We start from the raw sequence: 23,878 nt of genomic DNA on the forward strand, positions 1-23,878 counted from the left end.
ATCTATTAGCAAGAAAATTGCAGAAAAATCTGTGGCCCTTGTGGTACTTAAGTCAGAAGTAAATACGTGTATCAATTGAAGGGGAGGGGCTAATATGTCAACAGGGAAAGACCACAACCATAAACTGTTGGTATGCCTGTATTTTTCTCATGTGAGTATTATAGAACCTAAATAGATACCAGTTCAAAAGATAGAAACAAAAATCCTCATTTCATGATTATCTTCTAATCTTATGAAGTAGAATTGAAGGCATTACTCTTTCTTAATTTATAACTTCTAAAAGGCCCTAACGTAAAAGAGGGGACCTGTATCTTCCTTTGATTTACTTTAATATGGTATTAAGAACCTGGTAAAGAATCCGAGCCTATTAAATACTATAATCCTGAGATGCAATGAATAAGAAAGAATTTCCTGTTTCTTGCCCAACCTTGATCTCAGTCTACTACTTCAAGCTCTTTTACTGAGAAAGAGTTAACATGTAAGCTGTGAGGGACACTTGAGATTTCTAAAACATCGTATTTAATGTACTTTGCTTCCAGTAGGGTTTGGAACACATTAATTATATGATTGATCTCTTGTCACTTTTAAAGTAAAACGGCTGATTTTAAAATAATGAATCACTTGAATGTATCTTCGTCTTTTATTGGTCTTCATATAAAATGAGGTAAAACTCAGAAAACTCTAAAGCTTTTTGTTATGACGATTTTTGCAATTGCAGTAGTGGTAGAATTTCTAATTTCTTTTTTTAAGATGGAGATCCATTTGTGGGTTTGTTTGGGATGTTTTTGTAATAACATTTGTAACTATTTCCGTGTGTCATCTTTGGTAGTGATGTCCTTACTCACTAGGGAGTAAGGACATTCTGGTATGCATTTTGCTGTGAAGTTTTGGCTTGTAAGCCTATGAGTCCTTGTTATCATCTTTGATATGGGAGCAGATTATTTCCCTTTGCTACTGCATTTGATTAAATGAGGTCACAAGAGAATTCAGAACTCAAAGCAAAAAGTTATAAAACTTGAGTCTCTTCATCATAGAGAATATCCTCTTACCATGCCTGCTTCCCTTGTTCTGATTTATTTAGCACCCATTTACTAAGCACCTAGAGTCTCAGGTACCAGGGAAACAGATAAATAACAACTGATCATGGTCTACCTAGAGGTGGTAATTACATGGGCATATTCAGACATGGGTACCAGTTAGTTAATATTGCTGAATGGAAGACCAAAGGACCAATTGATTAAGGGAGGAAAAGGAAAAAAGCTTTCAGAACACCTTTTTTGATGTCAGCTCAGACATGGAATTTCATTCCATTGAGCCTGAAAACATAAAAGGGCACCTGATTATATGGGAAATTCTGATTTGAGTTTTTGAGTTAAGTTTTAGATGTGGAACAAATATCTATTAGACCAGTAGTTCCTAAATAACAATTTGTAGACTTTTGCTTGTAGCTGTGTAAGAATTTGTTAAAAATACGGCTTGCCTGAAGTACTGTAGAGATTTTGGTAAATCAGATCTAGGTGAGATCTGGGGATATGGGTTCCAAAATAGATTCTCAGATGATTCTGATAATCAGTAAGGTTTGGCATCTGCTGTAGTAAAGAGCAAGGAGAGAGTAGACAGCTGGTAGTTGAAGTCTCAGGAACGGATAGGATTCCCAGGAAGAACATGGACGGTGAGCAGAGAACATGGCTAAGGATGCACCAGCAGATAAGGAGTATGCAAGCGAAAAATCAGCCAAGAGACTAAAAAGGAATATACTATGTTGAGGAGCTGGAATATATATTTACCTAGATCTCCTTAGTCTTTGAATAGTAATGCTCATTTCTGAATCAATATAAAGGGGGGAAAAAGTGTAGAATAAAAATCTCTAGGTTTCTACCCATGATTTGGCTTTATTCCAGAAAGGATTAATCAAGCTTCAGACATGCCTTCCTGCAAAAAAATTTTTTCCTACTTCCATAATATCTGTTGGAGAAACAGAAATTGACCCTTTTGAATAGGGAAAATTGAACAAAGTAGATTATTGGAAAAGAAAGCTACAATATTAATCAGAATTTGTAAAACAAAAAAATGCCTTATTATACACTTACTAGATGGAATTAGAATATTTAATTTATTGAAATAACCTTTAAAATTGAGAACTAGAACTGCCATAGTGTTTCAGGAACAAATCTTTCTGTTCTTAGCTCTTCCTGTTTCTTTTGTTACTGTGTGGTGATCAGTGCATCTTCGACTCATAGTGAGTAAAAACTTGTGTTAATGGAAATGGGCTGTTATAAAAAGGAAAAAAAATGGCAGTTATATAACCTGACTTGACGTAAAAATTAATTGCCTTTTTCAAAATCCATACCCCAGCATGAGGAACTTTATTGGTCTTAAATGATTTTTAAAATACACACATTGTTGGCATTTACTTAGAGATACAGTTATTGTTCATTTACCCTCACTCTCCTTCTAGGCTTTAAGTAGGTGACCCTTCATGTAAGTGAATTATAGGCCACTTCAGTAGTTGTCTGTTCTCCTTTTCATTTAGTGGTCTGTGGTCTTCACTTCACTAATCACATAGAGATTTTTCGGAAGCTCAGTGAACAAGTGGTCAAATGGTTGGTAGTGGTCCAATATGTTTAAACTTTAGGGTTCTACATTAAAGGAGAGTTTTTTAAAAGTCAACTGAATTAACACAGTATTAAGGGACTGTTTTATTGTGAATAATACTTTGTCATAGAGGAAAAGGTAGGCAATGATAAATATATTTGACTAAATAAAATTTACTGGTGAGAATACCACAGTGAGATCTTCAAAATTATCGATGGCCAACCTGCTATAAAATTTTTTTGATGTTTTATTTTATTTTTGAGACAGAGAGAGACAGAGTATGAACAGGGGAGGGGCAGAGAGAGAGGGAGACAGAATCTGAAAGGGGCTCCAGGCTCTGAGCTGTCAGCACAGAGCCCAACGCGGGGCTGGAACTCACGGACCGTGAGATCATGACCTGAGCTGAAGTCGGATGCTTAACCGACTGAGCCACCCAGGCGCCCCTGGCCAACCTGTTATAATATAACCAGTTAAAAAGTTAAAGAGGAGGGTAGTGCACACAAGAGTGCCATCACTTCTGACACTAGTTGTGAGTTCAGGGTATTACCAGAATCACCCTCAGGTTCACCCTCAGGTTCAACAATTCACTAGAAACACTCAAGGAACTCAGTGAAAGCTGTTAAAATCATGGTGCCAGTATATTATAGCTAAAGGATACAGATTAAAGCCAGCCAAAGGAAGAAGCACATTGGGCAGAGTCCAGGAGAAATAGCAAACATGGAACTTTTTTTTGTCTTTGCCTCACAGAGTCATCGACAACATAGCTTTCCTGGCATCAGTGTGTAATGATACACATGGAGTATTGCCAGCTTCATTTAGGGGAGCTCACTTGAGTCTTATGTGCATAGTTTTTATAGGAGCTTATTCACGTACTGCCCACATGACTGACTTTTAGTTTTCAGTCTCTTTGTAGATATAACTAATACTGTATGGCCCAAATCCCCATAATAAATCACATTGTTAGTCTGTTGGGTGACCAAAAGATATTGGCATGATATTCCAAGGGCCTAGAGATCACCTCCTGGTAACTCCAGCCCTCTTTTTGTATGAGGTTAATTTTTCACTACACACTAATTCTTTCAGGTAATAAAAGCAGATGAGATCACACTGAAACAAGAGTTCACAAAACTGACTACAAAGGCTATGAAGTGAAATAGTCAGATGAAATGGTCCTTGTTGTCCACAGGACCAAGTTAAAACATCGTCATTCAAGATGACCTTTCCATATTCTAGATTCCACTCAACTTTCCTCTTTGTGAATTCCCTTCTATAGACAATTAGAGTCCTATTACTTGGGCATGCCAAGTGCCTTCCTGCTTTGGATCCTCTGCTCACACCACCCTTGTATTATTATACAGTTGACTCTTGAACAAAATGGATTTCAAATGTGTGGGTCCATTTATACACTGATTTTATTTGATAAATGCAGTACAGTATTGTAAGTATATTTTTTCTTATCATTTTCTTAACATTGTCTTTCCTCTAGCTTAATTTATTTTTTTTAATGTTTATTTGTTTATTTTGAGAGAGAGGGGAGGGAGTGTGTATGGGGAGGGACTGAGAGAGGGGAGAGAGTCCCAAGCAGGCTCTGTGCTGTTCGCGTGGAGCCAACACAGGGCTCAATCCCACAACTGTGAGATCATGACTTGAACCCATCCTGTCATCTCCTGGGGAAGGCCCCTTTCACCACTTGAACCCTTCCCTAATCACTTTCTTTACTGACTTCTCATAGATAACTTTGCCCATATCATTTAATTTGGCTGTTAGCAATATGTCTCCTTCCACTGATATTTGCACCTATATTTTATGTTTACAAGATCTTAATCTCTTGCAATTTAGGGATATTATGGACTATATCCTATTTTTTTTGATCCCCTGTCACCTAGTACAATGTCTTTTACATGGCAAGTGTTGGATGTTTGAATGGTAAACTTTCATACAGACATGTGCAACCAGGAGCATATTATTCAAGCATATGAATTAAGACATCTTTTAAAAATGATCCGAATTATACTTACAAATTTCTGAGGTCACCATGTTAATCCACAAAACTATTGGAATAATTTTTGGCAATCCATTGAAGACATCTGCACACAAAGGTCAGCAAAATTCTAGAAAGTGTCTAGAGAACTATTGACATTCTGCTCCCACCTCACAACTTTTGCACATGCTTTCCCCTTTGCCTGTAATGCTCTTTCTCTAAACAGTTGAACCTACCCTCAGAAAGTCAAAACCACCCTGCCTAAAATACCAGTCTTCTCCTCACTAGCTATTTACATTGTTTTATTTTTTTAGATAGTAATTTTAACTAACCAGTACTTGTTTTTTGTCTCTTTTCCCTGCTACTAGAATTTAAGTCCTATAGGGGAAGGGCATTGCCTTGCCAACAGTTGTTATATTCTGCACCTAAAATAATGCCTTATTCTTAGTAGGTACTCAGAACTAGTACTTGTTGAATACATAAATGAATTTGTACTATGCAACAAATAGCTCAGTTTTTTTGTATCTTCAACTTTTATGTCATTCAATTTAAGAAGATGTAATTTAGCTCAAAGAGTTTCAAAGAGAAGCATTTATTTTTTTTTAAAAAAATTTTTTTTAATGTTTTTATTTATTTTTGGGACAGAGAGAGACAGAGCATGAACGGGGGAGGGGCAGAGAGAGAGGGAGACACAGAATCGGAAACAGGCTCCAGGCTCTGAGCCATCGGCCCAGAGCCCGACGCGGGGCTCGAACTCACGGACTGCGAGATCGTAACCTGGCTGAAGTCGGACGCTTAACCGACTGCGCCACCCAGGCGCCCCTTAAAGAGAAGCATTTAAAGCAGTTGACAGAGTGGTAGAATGTTTTCTAAAATTATTAAAAATTATTCAGCCTATAAACAATAACTAGGTATGCACATAGTCAAAATTAATAAAATTACAAAACTTAAAGGTTAGGTGCAAATAGACATTTTTATCAAATGCTAGTTATCAGAGGTGTTCTTTAGTTTTGTGGAAAAATAAAAGAATGTTATTTTTATACAATGGGAGTAAATATGGCGCTCTTAAATTTTTTATTTTATTTCATTTTTTATCAAGGGGTTTGATAAAAATCCTAATTTTTAAAAATTATGCAGTTAGAAATGCATCTTGCTTTGAAAAATAACACCATGGAGTTCAGTTATTGTGCTTCATTCCAGCAGAAGTTGCAGAGTTTATCGCTGCTCATTGGATGAGTTTGCAAGACTGTCAAGTGCCTCAGTTGAACCTTTATTTTGGGACAATGAGTGGTTAGCCACCCTGAAATGAGGACATATCCAAATATGGTCATAGATGCATTTAGTGGGTGTATTTGGAGTCTAAAAGTAACCCCAGGTATTTGTCATAGAGAGTCATCTCGGCTCTGACCTAAATTTCATAAGAACTCTGGGAAATCCAGGTTGTACCCATAGGCTACAGTACTACTTAGTTTCCCAGTCCCAAAAGAATGCTTTGTTTTATTCAGATATTTCCTACTGCAGTCCTGGCACTTCCTTCAGGATCAAGGTATCTATCATGAATATTGGCTGGTCTTAGAGATACGCACCCTCCTCTCCCCTCTCCTTCCCCTTCCTTTAGTTCTCATTGTTGCTTTTCTCCCTGAAGAGATTTCTTTCTAGTTGAAGCCAGAATATGGCTTATATCTTTGACCTTTGTGTCAGGCTTTGATCCTGAGACATTTGGTAGCATGTGTGTTCAATGCCTGGGAAACGGGTTGCTTAAGATATGATTGAGTTAATATTTCTTTCTTTGCTTCCATAGTATTCCACTTATGCTAAGACTCCCCCTACCCGCATATTCAAGGACTGAAGCCTGGCAGTGATCCATTCTTTTTGTGTTACTGTCTCTAGCCTACAATTTCAATAGCATGTTTAAAACCAGAGTGCACTTTCATATTTTCTCCTTTTATCTCTGCCTCTTTGGATTTTTGGCAGACATCAAGGCAAATAAGTCAGACCCACCACTGCAAACCCATCTGCTTTCGGGGACATGTAAGCCGACCAGTTTGTGATGTTTTACCATAGATCTAGCTCCAACATAGAACTGAAGGAGGATCCCTGTGAAGTAAGAATAGAAGGCACGTTCTAAGGTCAAATATTTTTTAAGCTCTGAATCATTTATCTGCCAACTGTGAGTAGGTGTGGTCTACATTGGCATTTTTAGTAACACTAGCAAATTGGCATGGTATTTATGAAGTTGAAGTAATTTTGTGGTCGATGAAAGGTGAAAATGCAGTTATACTTTGGATTTGACAATAGGGATTAATAAGAACAGATGCTTGTCGTAGTTGTAAAAATGTAGCAAATTAAGGCACAGTCAAGGAGTTCCTTTATCAGACATTACTTTTACACTTCATCTGGGGCTAAGGTCACATGTGAAAACAATCATCTGCAGCGAAATACCTTTCCAGTTGTTGACAGCCCAGAAATTGTTTTATAAAAAAATTATAGTCTATGGTCATCCAAACCTATCCTCCTAATACTTGTTGGCACTTGAATGCCATATTCATTTTTTTTCTCACAATAAACAAGTTAAGTGATGATTCTCTTGGAATAGGAATTGAAAGGATTGCACACATGTCAGGTATACCCATAGTACTAGAAGAGCAGCTAATATCAAACACTTGATGGAGACTGTAAATTGAATCCACTTAAAATGGTCCAAAGTTAATTGAGCTACTTATACATCCTAGAGATGATTTTAAATTGATCTTCCACAAGCCAGATGATACCCTCTGTTGGACCATGGATTTTATTTACCACGCTGGAGATGATATCTGTTTTGAAAATAAAAAGATAATTTAGCCTTCTGATGTAGCAGTTTGGAAATTAAAGAAAATCCTTTGTAGGTAAACTAAATAGAAATTTAGTTTCGGTGTGTTGGCAGTGTCAGGGCTGTGGGGTGGTGAGGAGGCAGTAAAACTCAACTTCTAAGACTTTCCTCTAAACCTCTCTCTGTTACTCCCTGTTACTGGTCTGAGTCAGTTTCTGTGTGTGGTCCAACTTGACTGCGGCTTAGACAGGATCGATGATCTCAAGAACTCTGCCTGCCAGTTATGTGCTTGGTGTCAGTGGTCCAGAAGGAAGGCATGCAGAAGAGACAGTGGCGTTTGTCCTGTCCAGAACTGCGACGTAAGGCCTTCTCTGGTTCTCACAAGCTAAATTCTGAAGCAGTGGTGGAAATGGTAGCTACTCTGGCAAATTTAACTTCTACCACACCCTGTCCTTTCCATCCTCCTGAGTTGTGTACATCTTTATTGCATGGTCATATGCAAAGCTGCAGTCAGAATGTCTACCAGTTGATAAAACATTACTTTATGCAAACGATTGTTCACTTTTGCTCTTATTCATGGATTGATAGAAACAAGGATAATTTAGGACACGCGAGATACATGCTAGGAAATTCAGAATGGGGAGTGTATATATTTAAATGTCATCGTGCTGAAAGCTCTATTCATAACGTTCATGATATCCAAAGAAAAAACAGTGGTTTATTATTTGAAGTGCACACATAAAAATGTATAAAATGTTATGTTCACCAAAGTATTTAAACAGTTAAATGTGATTCTGAAGGGAAAAGAGGAAGAAATAATTAACAATTACTATTTTGATTTGTTTCTTTAATGAATACTGAGTTCATACCAGGCAGCATGCTAAGCACTTTGCGTGCATTATTTTATTCTAAATAAGGTAAATTTAGTATTATTGTCCCATTTTATAGATGAGGAAACTGAAGTTTCGTGAGATTGAATAACTTGTTAGGGATCCTATTCGTATTAAGTGGAGCAGCCAGGAATAGGACCAGTGAGTTTATCTGGCTCCAAGCCACTAGCCCACCAAACTGGACTGAAGACCAGAACGGGAGATGCGTCTACGGGGAAATAAATTGTGGGTCAGGCTGTGAACCTGCGGGTATTGGTGAAGTAGCTGCCCATGAAGGAGTGACTTCTTCCCTCTTTCCTTTCTGAAGATGACTGTCAGGATTTAAGGAGATTCTGCTTATGGGAGCCATCCAAGAAGACGAACTCATTATCAGTTTTCGTTGTGCTATAAAATGTTTTTAGCCATATTAAAAAAAAGTTTTCGCATGAAACCTTTTAACTCTGGGTATTTCAATGGCGAAATATTTGACCTCTTTTTTGTCCTTCTTATGAAATCTTCTTATGAAAATTGACAACTATAATTGAAATAAATCTAAAGAAAATTAATATTGAAGAGAAAAATCATTTTTATCTTCATTTTTACTGAGTGTTACTGAGCTTTGATTCAAGTCTTTGTTGAAGAAGTGAGTGAATTTGGGAGATTAGGTGTGGATTCTGGAAATGTGTGCTGTTTTTACTCTCTACAGTATGGGTAATTGGGAGGAGGTGAGCTTGAGCTTTGAAAAGATGATTATTTTCTCTAGTACATAATTTCATTTGTATTAGTCTCTTTATAAGACTCTAATGTACCTTCTGACCTTCAGTTATATGAAAGGGATCAGTGAATAATATAGCAAAATATTTTATTTAGTTTATTAAGTGAAGTTCCAGAAGTTATTCCCTTAGCCACCTGAGAGCAGTATGTTGGAAGAAAGCTCTAGAAACGCACATTTGTGGAGAGCATTTGAAAGTAATCCTAGGAAGGGATGGTTCATAAGGAAAAGTTGATGATTTTTACTTTCATTTAATTTTTGCCCATTTATTTTTAGAAACAAATAAGGAAGATTCAAGTGTGCATAGAAAAAATTACTCCATATTATGCATAGTTACTTTCTAGAAAATTTTGATCAATTTCCCTTTCTCTGAATCAGACTGTTGGTACCATTTAAACACAGTATGATGCCAAATGAGTAGGCAGTTTCTAGGGAATATAGTCCAATTATTTCTCTCCCTTAACATCTTGAAAAGTGTAAAAGACTTATCCTGTGAACCACTCAGCACATGTTTGCCCCTGAAATAGTTCAGCAGTGGCAGTAGTAACATTTTCATTGGTCATCTTTTCAAATAGCTTATAAGGGGAAGCTATTACTGTGTGGAAAGAAAACCTTTCTATTAGGGAAAGCCTGGGCAGTGAAAACTTTTCTTCTACCTGGTACCAGATCCCCCACTCAGGGGATCTCCTACTTAGACACTGCCATAACCAGCCATATCTCTTTGTACGTTACCTTTATGTGTGCTCCCACCTGCCCTCACAATTTTCTGTCATTAGAAACTGCATTTATGTTGATAAGTATAAACTTTCTAGGTGTCCTGACACTTAAGGTATGGTAATTTTTTTTTAAGTTTCGTTTCTATTCAGCTGTAGCCTTACATTCCAATAAGCCTTCAGAGTTTCCTCTGGACTGATTTGCAGTGTCTTCGGTGTTTGCTAGCAAATTTGGAACATTTCAGTTTGTGTCCTTTCTCTACATGGTATGAGATCTAATTACCACTCAGTGTGAAATAGCAGCCGAAATGAAAAAAGGCAGCAAGAGAAGGCACTGGCTTAACTCACAGTTAATCAGCTATTTCCTTTCTTACATACTTCTCAGCTACAGAGAGAAAAGGGAGATAGCACTCATTAAAGTAATTCATGTATTAAACGTTTTTTTTCCTTTCTTGATTTTAACTAAAATAGGGGATTTGTTCAAATCTTCATGCAAGCAAGACATTAAAGAACACTTAATTTGCACTGGTGGCCATTGGTGCTTCTTAAATTGTGCAAAGTATTTTCATCATCAGGGTTGCCGGAAGTAGTTCCATCCTATTTTCTTGACATTAAACAGAGAAAACAACATTTCTAGGAATCAGATTCAATCAAATGAATGATTAATCACTTTTTATAAGGCTTAGAATTTTATTCTAATTATTAATTATTCTAATTAATCTTTAGTCATCTTAATATAATAGTTTGAGGGTTTTTGTTCTCTGGAGTGTGTGAGTTGATAATTAACCTATCAGGGAAAAGATTGATACCTTTACTTTTTAAAACTATTGTGGTCTGAGTTTTCACTTATCAGATGGTCAAAAATGTGAAAAGTTAGTAATATGTGGTATTGGGCATGTATGGAAAAACATCTTCTCCACCAGTGTTTAGAGTATGTATTGTTACAACACCTCTGGAAGGAAAGTATCTTCATCAAAAATGAAAATGTGTACACCCTTTGACCTATAGTTCCACCACTAGGAATCTATTGTTGAACATGTATGTATAAAAATGTTCTTAGTGATATTATTTGTAATATAAATAGAAAAATGCAAAAAAAATCATTAATAGAATATTAAACCATCATATATTTTTATCCAGATGTACCTCATTCTTTTTAATAGCTGCTCTGAAAGACACTGAAATATACTTGCATGTACTGATAAGGAATATTCTGTAAGTTACCCCATTACATGAAAGGAGCAGATAGTTTTCTTCTATTTGTGCTTCAAAAAGCAAAGGATGGAGATGTGTGTATACAGCTTCCCTCCCTCACCTCCCCTCACATGAGCATATGTTCACACATCTATAGATAGATGGATGAAAGGATACAAAAGAAACTGTTGGTAGCATTTATAGCTGGTGAATGGGACTGTGGGTCTGGAATGGAAGGCAGGTATTTTCAGTGGGGGGAAGCATACTCTTCTTGTGCTATTTGACTGTTTTCTTTTTACCATACGTATCTATTATTTTTCATTATTAAAAAGAAATTTTAAATTAATGACCAGGTCTATTTTTTTCTTTTTTAGGACTCAGCCCAGGAGAGTGTTATCACTCGAGATATTCATCGTACGTTTCCTGCACATGATTACTTTAAAGATACTGGAGGAGATGGCCAGGAATCACTTTACAAGATTTGCAAGGTAGGGCCCTCCACCTCATTTTTTTAAACTTATTTTACAGGACTATATCTTAGGAACCCATCTTACAGATTTTTTTTCTGTCATTTTTTATTTGCTCTGTGCCATGTTGATGCTGGGCAGCCAGAGCCCCTTGCCAAGAGAGTTCATGGCTTTACATGAGAAAGAATTCAAGAGCAAGTTTAGAGAAAGGGATGAAGATTTATTAAGTCTAGAAGTAAGAAAGGAGCTACTTCACAAAGTAGCAGTCTCTCATCCCAGATGAGGAAAAAGATCCTCTTTGCCTCGAATGAAGGGTTTTAAGTGGTTTAAAAAATTTTTCTTTTTAAATGTTTACTTATTTTTGAGAGAGAGAGATACAGAGTATGAGCAGGGGAGGAGCAGAGAGAGAGAGGGAGACACAGAATCTGAAGCAGGCTCCAGACTCTGAGCTGTTAGCATAGAGCACGGAATGCATGAACCTTGAGATCATGACCTGAGCCGAAGTCGGATGCTTAACCAACTGAGCCACCAGGTGCCCTGGGTTTTAAGTTTTAAAATTAGCTAATCTTTATAGGAAGGGGCTTAGTCTTTAACTTTGGCTTTATCATTTGCATGGGTGCTTAGTTTTTTCCATTGTCTTAGGTAGCAATTTTAAGAGTGTCTGGCCTTTCTGGCTTTTACTGCCAGAGGGAATAGGGTCCTGTGGTTTTCTGAGTCAGATTTTGTGACCCTTTTTATGACTTGCTGGCTTTTAGGTTAAAGGTCAGCCTAAAACCAAAATGACTTTACTTAAGTCAGTTTGTCTCTTCAGTCTCCCTTCCTTCCTGCCTTTGTTTTCTCTGCTCAGTACTTAGTCCTGAAGGTGACTTTTTGGCTGCATGTCCCATGCCTGCTTGTCAGGGAGGGGGCGCACTATGACCTCATTTTGCTGCTAAGGAGAAAGGAACTAAAGGTCCTCTCAGGCTACTGTAGTAAAGGCTCAGAGGAGTCCCGATGACTGCCCTTATGACAATTTAATGTGGCAGTTGTCTCCATTTTTGGACAATACATAAGGGTAAGAAACAATGTGGTTTTTGATACTATCGAGGTCTCCGATATTACTAGTATACCCTGACTTATGCCACATAATACATCTTTGTGCAGTTTTTATGTCCCATTTTGAAACCTTTTCCCTCATTATTAGTAAACCTGATAGAAAAACTTTTCCTGAATTTTAATAAATACGCTCTACTTGGATAGAAAAGATTCTGTTTCTGTTAATGGAGAATAGCTATCAGATTGGTAATTTTTCAAGGTTATATCAGAAATGCAAAATGACTTTTTAAATCATTGCATATAGTTAACTCATATAGTGAATGCTAATTGAGGCCAAAAGCTAAAAACTGCAAAGTCCATTAAACAAAGTTTTGCCCTTTATCCTCAAATTTAAGATGCCTTACAAAATGTGGTGGGTAAACTCCACATTGTCCTCATCTACCATCCCAATAAAGGTTATTGCTGAATGGCGGACTACAAGAAAATCTTGTAGTAATATGGAGAAAAGGCAAGTACAAGGGCTAATTTATAAGTTAGGTAATCAGTTCTTGAATAATTAAATTTGTCCTTATATTGAGTAGTAAAAATGGGCCAGTTGGACATTCAGAAGTATGTTCATATATCAGTGTCATTTTATATTTACTGATTTTTTTTAAATGTTATTTATAAAAGCCCTTGCCTGCTTGTGCTAGCAAGTAGGACGGATGGCCTAATTCTGCAAATGGCACAGCTTTCATTGAAACCCTTCTTGCATGTTTGTAGTTTAGCCCTCTGCCCTCTCCTATCTTCCCTTCCCTTCCCTTCCCTTCCCTTCCCTTCCCTTCCCTTCCCTTCCCCTCCCCCTCCCCCTCCCCTTTCCCCTTCCCCTTCTCCTTCCTTTCTCTTTCCCTTCCTTTCTCTTTACCTTCCCATCTCTTTCCCTTCTCTTTCTCTTTTCTCCAATGTAGCCATTTGGAGGATGATAAACACTGATCAGAAATCTTTTTTTATATGGTTATATCGTCAGAGCTAGAAATGCGTAAATAACTTAAACTCTGAGAGTATACTGACTTCTGGAAAATAATACATCATCTAGTTTTAAAAATGCCACAAACCATTGAACACCCCTACAGATGTATATTCATTATATGATTGTAAAAGGCAAAAGTAATTATTAAAAATTTTTCTACCAATTTTGAAATTGTCAGCTAATTAGCTTCTGGCTTATGTAAGGATGATAACAAAATTTATATAGTTTTTAAGTTTATGTAGAAGGGTCTGACCTATGATATACAGGAGAACATTTTCCTCCTAGCATTCAGCATATTTTCAGCCAAACTTTTCCCTCAATTTTTCTCTGGTTGATACTAGATAATTTTTTCACATAACTAAGACAGATGGTTCTGTGTGCTTTCAGCCTCTGACTTAACAATTTTGCTCCATTGTAGTAAAAACAGTATTTCTATCCCTCATTATATAATATTTACAGGAGAAATATCTGAACCACTACCAAACACAAAAATAAAAGTTAAATAGTTGGTATATTTAAGTAGTTGATATCTCTTGCTTGGATATGGCAGATAATAATCCAACCTTGAATTCATTAGAGAGTACTCATTAGTACATTCACACAGCTTGTGTGGCCATGTTAGATCATCAGTGTATATTTTGCAACATGATTAGACAGTTTTAAAGCCCTTGCTGAGTTAAGAGTATTAGAACAGGGGTGCCTGGGTGGTTCAGTCACCTAAGTGTCCGACTTTGGCTCGGGTCATGATGTCGCAGTTGGTGAGTTGGAGCCCCGCATCGGTTTCTGTGCTGACAGCTCAGAGCCTGGAGCCTGCTTCAGATTCTGTGTCTCCCTCTCTTTCTCTGCCCCTCCCCCACTCACACTCTGCTTTCTCTCTCCCCAAACATAAAATAAACATTTAAAAAACTTAAGAAAAAAAGAGTATTAGAACACTGTAGCTCTAAGATACCTTATAAATGTTGAGCATTTTAAATTACACTACATTTTGTAAAAATGTGGAAAACAAAAGAATCATATTAAAAGCATTTCAAAACTCAGGATAGTAAATAAAAGTTGCTAAGGCTTATAATGTTGTACTAAAATATATATTACCTAAACATTTTACAGTGCCCTTTGATAATGGGAGAGAGCAGAGATTAATATTTCAGAATATGTTGGAGAAACCAAAATTTGCTGGGGTCCTAATTGACACAGTTCCTTCTTCTCTTGATCTGTTATGTAGTGATTCAGCGCTCATGCAGGGAAACCTCAGGTGGTGGTGATAACTCAAAAATTGTGCATACATTTTCCTTTGCTTTTTCTATCCAATTTGAGCCATAGTCTTTCATTTTATGACCTTCATCCCATATCCCCCAAAGTTGCTATATGTAAAAAGGCCATTGAGTGTGGTCTGCCTGTTATATCACTTTTATTCCTAGAATCGTATCCAACATCATACCTCACACTCTCAGCAATACACCTTTGAGTTTCTGTCCTGGATACCTTGCACAACCTGAATAAACATTAATAATACCTTGATTTAAAAAGGCTTCTTCTTTACCAATTTTTTTTTCTTCCTTAATCTTTTTCTTGTCTTACTGCACTGGCCAGAATCTCCATTAATAGTACTAAAATGAAGCAATTATAGTGGACATTCTTGTCATGCTCCTTATTGTAATGATTTACCATTAAGAATGATGTATCTTATTTCACATCAGCAACACACTATAGATCTTTTTTTTTAATACGGTGTCTTTCACGTGCTATAATAATTTCACATTTACAAAGTACTTTCACATATATTACTTCATTTATTTCTGACAACTTCTTATCAGTGGAGCCTATACTAGAAATATGTGCTGTGCTCTTAAATTGAGACAGAAATTATTAAGAGAATTTCAATTATAATAAGTGTGGAAATCAATTCTGGTTTCAAGGATATAGAAGTCTGACTTTGTAGTTAAAAAGTTTTCTGTGGCTCTGGTGAAATGAGAAATGATCTGAACTGTCAGATTAGAGGGAAGACTGTTAAAAATTTGCTGTCATGTTTTAATGGCCCTGTCAATTTCAGTTTTTTGCCTCTTAATATCTTTTTCAAAGTAGGAGGAAATTGAAATGGTTCAAAGATCCCTCTGTTGTCATAAATTTATGTGTGGAAGTTAAACTGAAAGTATAATAGAATTCATAGGATTCTGAAAATGAAAAGTTTAGGGTTCTCCTAACTCCCTCCATCCCTCCCTTCCTCCTTCCCTTTTCTTGTCTTTCCTATTAGTCAGGTCAATAACATATTTTAAAATAGTGTCCTTGAAAGGAGGGAAAAAATACTAGCACCCCAAGTATCTTTAGCACTTTTTTAATTTAAATATGTTATAAAGTCTATTTTGAGTTAGAAGACAGGTTGGCACAGTTTAAAGGACTGAACATCAGGAAATCTGGTTCTTGATTCTTAAGCAGACCTAAGACTCTGGGAAAATCACTTTTTGGATTTCCTCCTCATTAAGACTGTGGGGTTTGATATGATTATTCCAATTCTAATTTGAAGTGATTATAAGTGTTTAAGTTTTTCCTTAAAATATAATAGATGAGTGCAGAATTTAACAATTCCCATGTCAGGAGTTATATATATATATCCAGCCATCTCTCAATACCAGTGTTAGAAGTAAGTGTGATTTAACTTTACAGACTTCACCAGCTTTCTATTATTGTGTTTGGGTGTGTGTGTCATGCACACATGAAATGGAATAATTTAGTGATTTACTTTGAGATATACATCTCTTTAAAAACCTGAAACAAGTCAGTCATAGAAATCAGCTAAAATATTGTTCACAACAGTACAGATTGAAGAGACTCTTCGTGTGCAATTTAATTTGAGTATTATTGCCTTTTCTAATTTTCTGATTTGAGTAACTGCTTTCTGAAAAAGAGGCTACTGCTGTGAGTTGAATGGGATGGGCTGAATATATTACAGAGAGATCAATACCTTTCCTCATCTGGGTTAATAATTTGATTGTATAATGGTTTGTGAAAGGACAAAAATAGACTTAACTTTAAAATAAGCTTGTTTTATCAAATATTGTTCTCAAAACGAGATTGGATTTAATATAAGAACTGAAACATTTCAGGTGTTATTTTGATACCAATAATGAGGGACCTGCTGCATGACTTTGAAGAATGCAAGTGATCACGACTTTTGTAAAATTAGATGTAATCATATGTTATTTATAATGTTTAGTAGAGTTAAGGGGTATTAATGGTTATAAGGATGAATTATTTTTCACTGAGTTGGTAATATTTTCTTTATTTTTTTAAGTATATTTATTTTGAAAGAGAAAAGGAGAGAGTATGGAGAAGGAGTAGAGAGTGAGAGAGAGAATCCCAAGCAGGCTCCACACTGACATGGGGCTTGATCCCACGACCCTGAGATCATGACCTCAGCCAAGACCAAGTCTGATGCTTAGCCAACTGAGCCACCCAGGTGCCCCAATAGTGTTTTCAATATAAGTTTCTATCTGACTACCTATAATAGAACTCTCTTCCTTGGGATGCCGGGTTTGAATGACAGCATTTACTGAACCCATTATAGGCCACTTTTCTTTACAAAGCCCAATTTGCCTAACAGCATGTGCCAGCTGTGGGACTCTTCCAGCCCACATCCTTGGAGTCTGATTGGCCCCAGAATAAGGTCTCATTGGTGTGGCAGATTGGTGTTCCTGGATCAAAATGCACCCAAAAGGATTTCTTTTAGAGCTCTGCCTTGGGGGAATCAGGCAGCCCTTAGAGAATCAAGTAGGCCTTTTCTATTCCCTTTGCATCTCCTCTCTTCCTTGAGTTTCTGGCATGCTTCTTTGAATCATAACAACCTTCTAAGGTAGATCCAAATAGGGTGCTGCTTAGGAACCCTTTGAGTCCCTAGGGTCAACTCTGCTTTGCCAGCACATCCTAATGAGCAATGAATTAAGTGGTTTCAGAAGACCTTGAGGATGGCAGAGTATTCTCATACGAATTAGTTTCCTTAAAGAAAAATTAATTCTTTCAGGTCATACAGGAAGTCTTGGAGAACCTTCCTAAAAATTAGATGATGAAAATAAGATAAAAACAAAGAGGGAGGCAAACCATAAGAGACAAGCAAAATACAGAGAACAAACTAAGGGCTGCTGGAGGGGAGGTGGATGGAGGGATGGGCTAAATGGGTGATGGGTGCCAAGGAGGGCACTTGTTGGGATGAGAACTGGGTGTTATATGTGATGAATCACTAAATTTTCCTGAAACCATTATTATACTATATGTTAACTAACTTGGATTTAAATAAAATTTTAAAATAAATAAACAAATAAATAAAAGATAGATAGATAAATGAATAAATGGATGAGATAAGTAAATAAAAGCTTACAGTGTTGGGGTGCCTGGGTGGCTCAGTCAGTTAAGCATCAGACTTCGGCTCAGGTCATGATCTCACTGTTCCCGAGTTCGATCCCTGTGTCAGGCTCTGTGCTGACAGCTCAGAGTCTGGAGCCTGTTTAAGATTCTGTGTCTCCCTCTCTCTCTCTGCTCCTCCCCCACTGTGCTCTGTCTCTGTCTCTCTCTCAAAAATAAATACAAATTTAAAAAAATTTTAAAAAGTGTTGGCATGAAAAGGTGCTCAACATCACTCATCATCAGGGAAATGCAAATCAAAACCACAAAGAGATAATCACCTCAGACTTGTCAGAATGGCTAAAGTGAACAACGCAAGAAACAACAGGTGTTGGCGAGGATATGGAGAAAGGGGAACGAACCCTCTTGCACTGTTGGTGGAAATCCAGACTGGTGCAGCTGCTCATGACTCATGTGTATGAGTCCTTTTTTTTTTTTTTTTTTTTTTTAATGTTTATTTATTTTTGAGAGAGAGAAAGAGCACAAGCAGGGGAGGGACAGAGAGAGGGAGACACAGAATCCAAAGCAGCTCCAGGCTCTGAGCTGTCAGCACAGAGCCCAATGCAGGGCTTGAACCCACGAGCCCTGAGATCATGACCTGAGCCGAAGTCGGGCGCTTCACTGACTGAGCCACCCAGGCGCCCTGCGTATGAGTCCCTTTTATATATATGTATCTTCTCTCCGGCTTGCTTTTTTACTCTATTATCTCTTGATGAACAGATGCTATTAATTTTTAAGGCCCAATTTATTAATTTTTCTTTTATGGTCAGTATATTTGTGTCTTGTTTAAGAAATATTTGCCTAACTCAAAGTCATGAAAATATTTTGTGATGTAATTTAGAAATTTTCTTATTTTTCTTTTTACACTAAAGATTATTATCTATGATTGATTTTGATAAAATTTATTAATTTGTGATAACATTTATCAGTTTTCTTAGTTTTTTCAAAGTGTAACCTTTGGCTTTGTTGATTTTATCTATTATATGTTTGCTTTCTATTTCACTGATATCTGCTTGTATTTTTATTCCATTTTAAGTTTAATTTGCTGTGTTTTCTAACTTAAAATACATGCCTAAATCAGTAATTTTTTTTAGCTTTTCTTTTGTTCTAATAGGTACAGAAAAGGCTACACATTGCTCTTAGATACTGCTTTAGATGCATTTTTGTGAAGTTTGTTTTTCTGCATTAAAGCTCTAATTTTATAATCAATTTAATTAAGGTTTAATTTACATACAATAAGCTATATCTGTTTCATGCATATAGTTTGATAAATGTTGACAAATGTATACACCTATGTAGCCATAATCAAAATACACCACAATCAAGATACCAAACCTACATCAATCTACAAAGCTTCTGCACAATAAAGGAAACCATCAACAAAATGAAAAGGCAACCTACTGAATGGAAGAAAATATTTGGAAATTATGTATCCCATAAGGGGGTAATATCCAAAATATATAAAGTACTCCTACAACTCAACACCAGGAAAACCAAATGATTCATTTAAAAAATGGACAGAGGATTTGAATAGACTTTTTTTCAAAGAAGAAATACAGATGGCCAACAGGTACATGAAAAGATGCTCATCATCACTAATGCAAATCAAAGCCACAATGAGATATCACCTCATACCCATTAAAATGACTAGTATCAAAAAGAAAGAAAGAACAAGTATTGGTAAGAATGTGGAGAAAGGGAACCCTTGTGTGTGGTTAGTGGGAATGTAAATTCGTGCAGCCACTATGGGAAACAGTACAGCAGTTCCTCAAAAATTTAAAAATAGAGCTACCTTATCCAGCAATTCTATTTCTAGGCATTTATTTGAAGACAACAAACAAACAAAACTAACTGAAAAAGATATATGCATTCTTTTTGTTTATTTGCAGCATTATTTATAATAGCTAAGATATGAAAACAACCTTAGTGTTCATATACGGATGAGTGGATAAAGAAAATGTGGTATATATATACAATGGAATATTATCAGACCATCAAAAACAATGAAATCTTGCCATTTGCAACAAGGTGGATGGCCCTTGAGGGCATCATGCTAAGTGAAATAAGTTAGAGAAAGACAAATACCATATGATCTCACTTACATATGGAATCTAAAAATAAATGAAAAATAAAACAAGCTCATAGATACAGAGAACATATTGATGGTTGTCAAAGGTGGGACGTGGGCTAGATGTGTGAAGGAAGTCAAAAGGTACAAAGTTCCAGTTATAAATAAATCATGGGGGTATAGTATATGTAGTATACAGTAATGTGACTATAATTAATAATACTGTATTGCATATTTGAAAGTTATTAAGAAAATAGATCTTAAAAGTTCTTATCACAAGAAAAAATTGTAATTGTAGTAAAATAGGCTTATTGTGGTGATCATTTTGTAGTATATACAGATATCAAATCATTATGGTGTATACCTGATAATAATATAACATATTATTATATTTTGTATGTTATATGTTAATTATACTTCAATAAAAATAAACAAAATGCTTCCACTTCCAAAAAAAGAAATGACAGTTGTTCTAAAGGGGAATTACTGGCAGGCAGGTAAAAAAGATTAGAAAATGGTTTTCATGTACTTTTGATTTGGTTTTTTGATACCTCAATACAAGAGAACCAAAAGATCCCTGGATTTCTTTATCATTTTATCATTATGTACATCAAATAGATTATCTTTCCATTTAAGTCCTGTTGAAAAAGGATATCAACTGTATTGGCCCCCAAATTCCTCATGCCCCTTCATAGTAAATCCTATCTATGCCTGACCTCAGGTAACCATTTATCTTCTTTCTGCCATTATAGTTTCCATTTTTCTATAATTTTATAAATAGATCATACAGTATATACTTCTGGCTTCTTTCATGCAGCATAATGCCTCTGAGATTGATCCATGTGGTTGAGTGTTTTGGTAGTCCATTCTTTTGTATTCCTGGGTAGTATTCTATTACAACCCCACCAATTTTGATGTCATATTTTATTACTATTATATATATGGTGATATCCTTGACCCATTGTATTTGGTGACTTTTAGGTTATTTTTTGTTATTGATCTATCTTAATTTTACTATGGTCAAAGAACATGCTCTGTGTGTTTTAACACTTCTGAAATTTTTTGAGACTTGCTTTCTGATTCTAAATATGTAATCATGCTTTTCCAATCTTTTTATAACTTCTTTCTTCTCCTGTTTTGTCAGTTACTGATAAAATTGTGCTAACATTCCCAACTATGAATCTGAGCTTGTCTGTTATTCCTTTAATTTTGTCGAGTTATGCTTTATGTATTTTTATGTTATTATTTATGTTATTAAGTGCATACAAATTTAGTATTAATGTGTCTTCGTATTGAATAACCTTATCATCATTATAAAATGTCTTTCTTATTGCTAGTATGTACTTTGATAGAAGTCTGACCAAATTAGCTTCATTTTGCATTGTATAACTTTCAATATCCTCTTACTTTCAATTGAGTTCTTATATTTAAGAAGTCTCTCGGGGCGCCTGGGTGGCGCAGTCGGTTAAGCGTCCGACTTCAGCCAGGTCCCGATCTCGCGGTCCGTGAGTTCGAGCCCCGCGTCAGGCTCTGGGCTGATGGCTCAGAGCCTGGAGCCTGTTTCCGATTCTGTGTCTCCCTCTCTCTCTGCCCCTCCCCCGTTCATGCTCTGTCTCTCTCTGTCCCAAAAATAAATAAATGTTGAAAAAAAAAATTTTTTTTAAAGAAGTCTCTCCTTTAAGCATCTTATAATTGAACTTTGTTATTTTCACTAGCTCTCCAATTATTTTTTAATTGGGGTATTGAGTATATTTACATTTAATGAACTTATGTATTTAATTTTAAACTTACTATATCACTGTTTTCTATTATGTTTCATCTGTTTTTTCTCTTTTTTTCCCCTCATTTTCTACTTTAAACTCTGTAACTATTACATAGTTTGCATACTTTTAATGGTTACCCTAGGGATCACAATAGGCATTCTTGATGTATTAGAATACACCTAAGTAAGTACTTGGATCACTTCTGTATAATGCAAGAACCTTACATCTCTTTAACTTCATATATTTTTGGTTCATTGTCCTATTATTATCATGTATTTAATCCTGTACATGCATCAATACCCACCTATGTCCACACACAGGGTATTATTTTTTTGTATTTTAAACTATCCATATTCATTTAGACTTACCTGTTTATCCATTCTTATGCTCTTCATTTCCTCCTTCATTGCCTGCTTCCATCTGGGATTGTTTTGCTTCTTCTTCAAGTTTTTTTGTCCTTTTAATTTTCATTCTTTTTTTTTTAAGCATAATAATGATTTCAGGAATAGAATTTAGTGATTCATCACTTACATATAACACCCAGTGCTCATCCCAGCAAGTGCCCTCCTTAATGCCCATTGCCCATTTAGCCCATCACCCCACCCAGCACCCTGCCAGCAACCCTCAGTTTGTTCTCTGTGTTGAAGAGTCTCTTATGGTTTATCTCCCCCTCTTATTTTTCTTCCCTTCCCCATGTTCATCTGTTTTGTTTCTTAAATTCCACATATGAATGAAATCATATGATATTTATCTTTCTCTGAGTTATTTCACTTAGCATAACACACTCTGGTTCCATCCACATTATTGCAAATGGCAAGATTTCATTCTTTTTGAGCACTGAGTAATATTCCATTGTGTGTGTATATATGTATGTATGTATGTGTAGACACATACACACATAGCACATCTTCTTTATACATTTATCAGTTGATGGGCATTTGGGCTCTTTCCATACTTTAGCTATTGTTGATAGTACTGCTATAAACATTGGAGTACATGTGCCCCTTCAAAACAGCACACCTGCATCCTTTGGATAAATACCTCATAGTGCAATTGCTGGGTTGTAGGGTAGCTCTATTTTTAATTTTTTGAGGAACCACCATACTGTTTTCCAGAGTGGCTGCACCAGTTTACATTCCCACCAGCAGTGGAAAAGAGATCCTCTTTCTCTGCATCCTTGCCAACATCTGTTGTTGCCTGAGGTGTTAAGTTGAGCCATTCTGGCAGATGTGAGGTAGTGTATCATTGTAGTTTTGATTTGTATTTCCCTGATAATGAGTGATGTGTGGAGCATCTTTTGATGTGTCTCTTAGCCACCTGGATGTCTTCTTTGGAAAAGTGTTTACTCATGTCTTTTGCCCATTTGTTCAATGGATTGTTTGTGTTTTGGGTGTTGAGTTTCAGAAGTTCTTTATAGATTTTGGATACTAACCCTTTGTCTGATATGTCATCTGCAGATATCTTCTCCCATTCCTTCAGTTGCCTTTTAGTTTTGTTGATTGTTTCCTTTGCTGTGCAGAAGCTTTTTATTTTGATGAGGTCCTCATTAGTTCATTTTTGCTTTTGTTTCCCTTCCCTCCGGAGACATGTTGAGTAAGAAGTTGCTGCGGCCAAGATCAAAGAGGTTTCTGCCTGCTTTCTCCTCAAGCATTTTGATGGCTTCCTGTCTTACGTTTAGGTCTTTCATCCATTTTGAGTTTATTTTTGTGTGTGGTGTAAGAACGTGGTCCAGGTTCATTCTTCTGCATGTCGCTGTCCAGTTTCCCCAGCACCACTTGGTGAAGAGACTGTCTTTATTCCATTGGATATTCTTTCCTGCTTTGTCAAAGATTAGTTGGCCATGTGTTTGTGGGTCCATTTCTGGGTTGTCTATTCTGTTCCATTGATCTGAGTGTCTGCTCTTATGCCAGTACCATAGTGTCTTGATGATTAGAATTTTGTAATACAGATTGAAGTCCAGGATTGTGATGCCTCCAGCTTTGGTTTTCTTTTTCAAGATTGTTTTGGCTATTCAGGGTCTTTTCTGGTTCCGTACAAATTTTAGAATTGTTTGTTCTAGCTCTGTGAAGAATGCTGGTGTCATTTTGATAGGGATTACACTGAATATGTAGATTGCTTTGGATAGTATTGACATTTTAACCATATTTGTTCTTCCGATCCATGAGCATGGATTGAGGAAGTTTTTAATATTTCTTTAGTAAAAATCTG

At 36.3% G+C, this 23,878-nt stretch overlaps 1 protein-coding gene across 8 annotated transcripts in view; it reads left to right on the top strand.

The window, feature by feature from the left end:
* Positions 1–23,878, top strand: part of RABGAP1L (RAB GTPase activating protein 1 like) — a 758,000-nt gene that overhangs the window by 424,156 nt on the left and 309,966 nt on the right. For all 8 annotated transcript variants that reach the window (XM_043568487.1, XM_043568490.1, XM_043568491.1 and 5 more), the window contains one exon: positions 11,311–11,424. In XM_043568487.1, the coding sequence (XP_043424422.1) occupies positions 11,311–11,424 (114 nt within the window). The remainder of the gene's footprint in view (positions 1–11,310; positions 11,425–23,878) is intronic.

Source organism: Prionailurus bengalensis, chromosome E4 (genome assembly GCF_016509475.1).
Source record: "Prionailurus bengalensis isolate Pbe53 chromosome E4, Fcat_Pben_1.1_paternal_pri, whole genome shotgun sequence".
Lineage (NCBI taxonomy): Eukaryota > Metazoa > Chordata > Mammalia > Carnivora > Felidae > Prionailurus > Prionailurus bengalensis.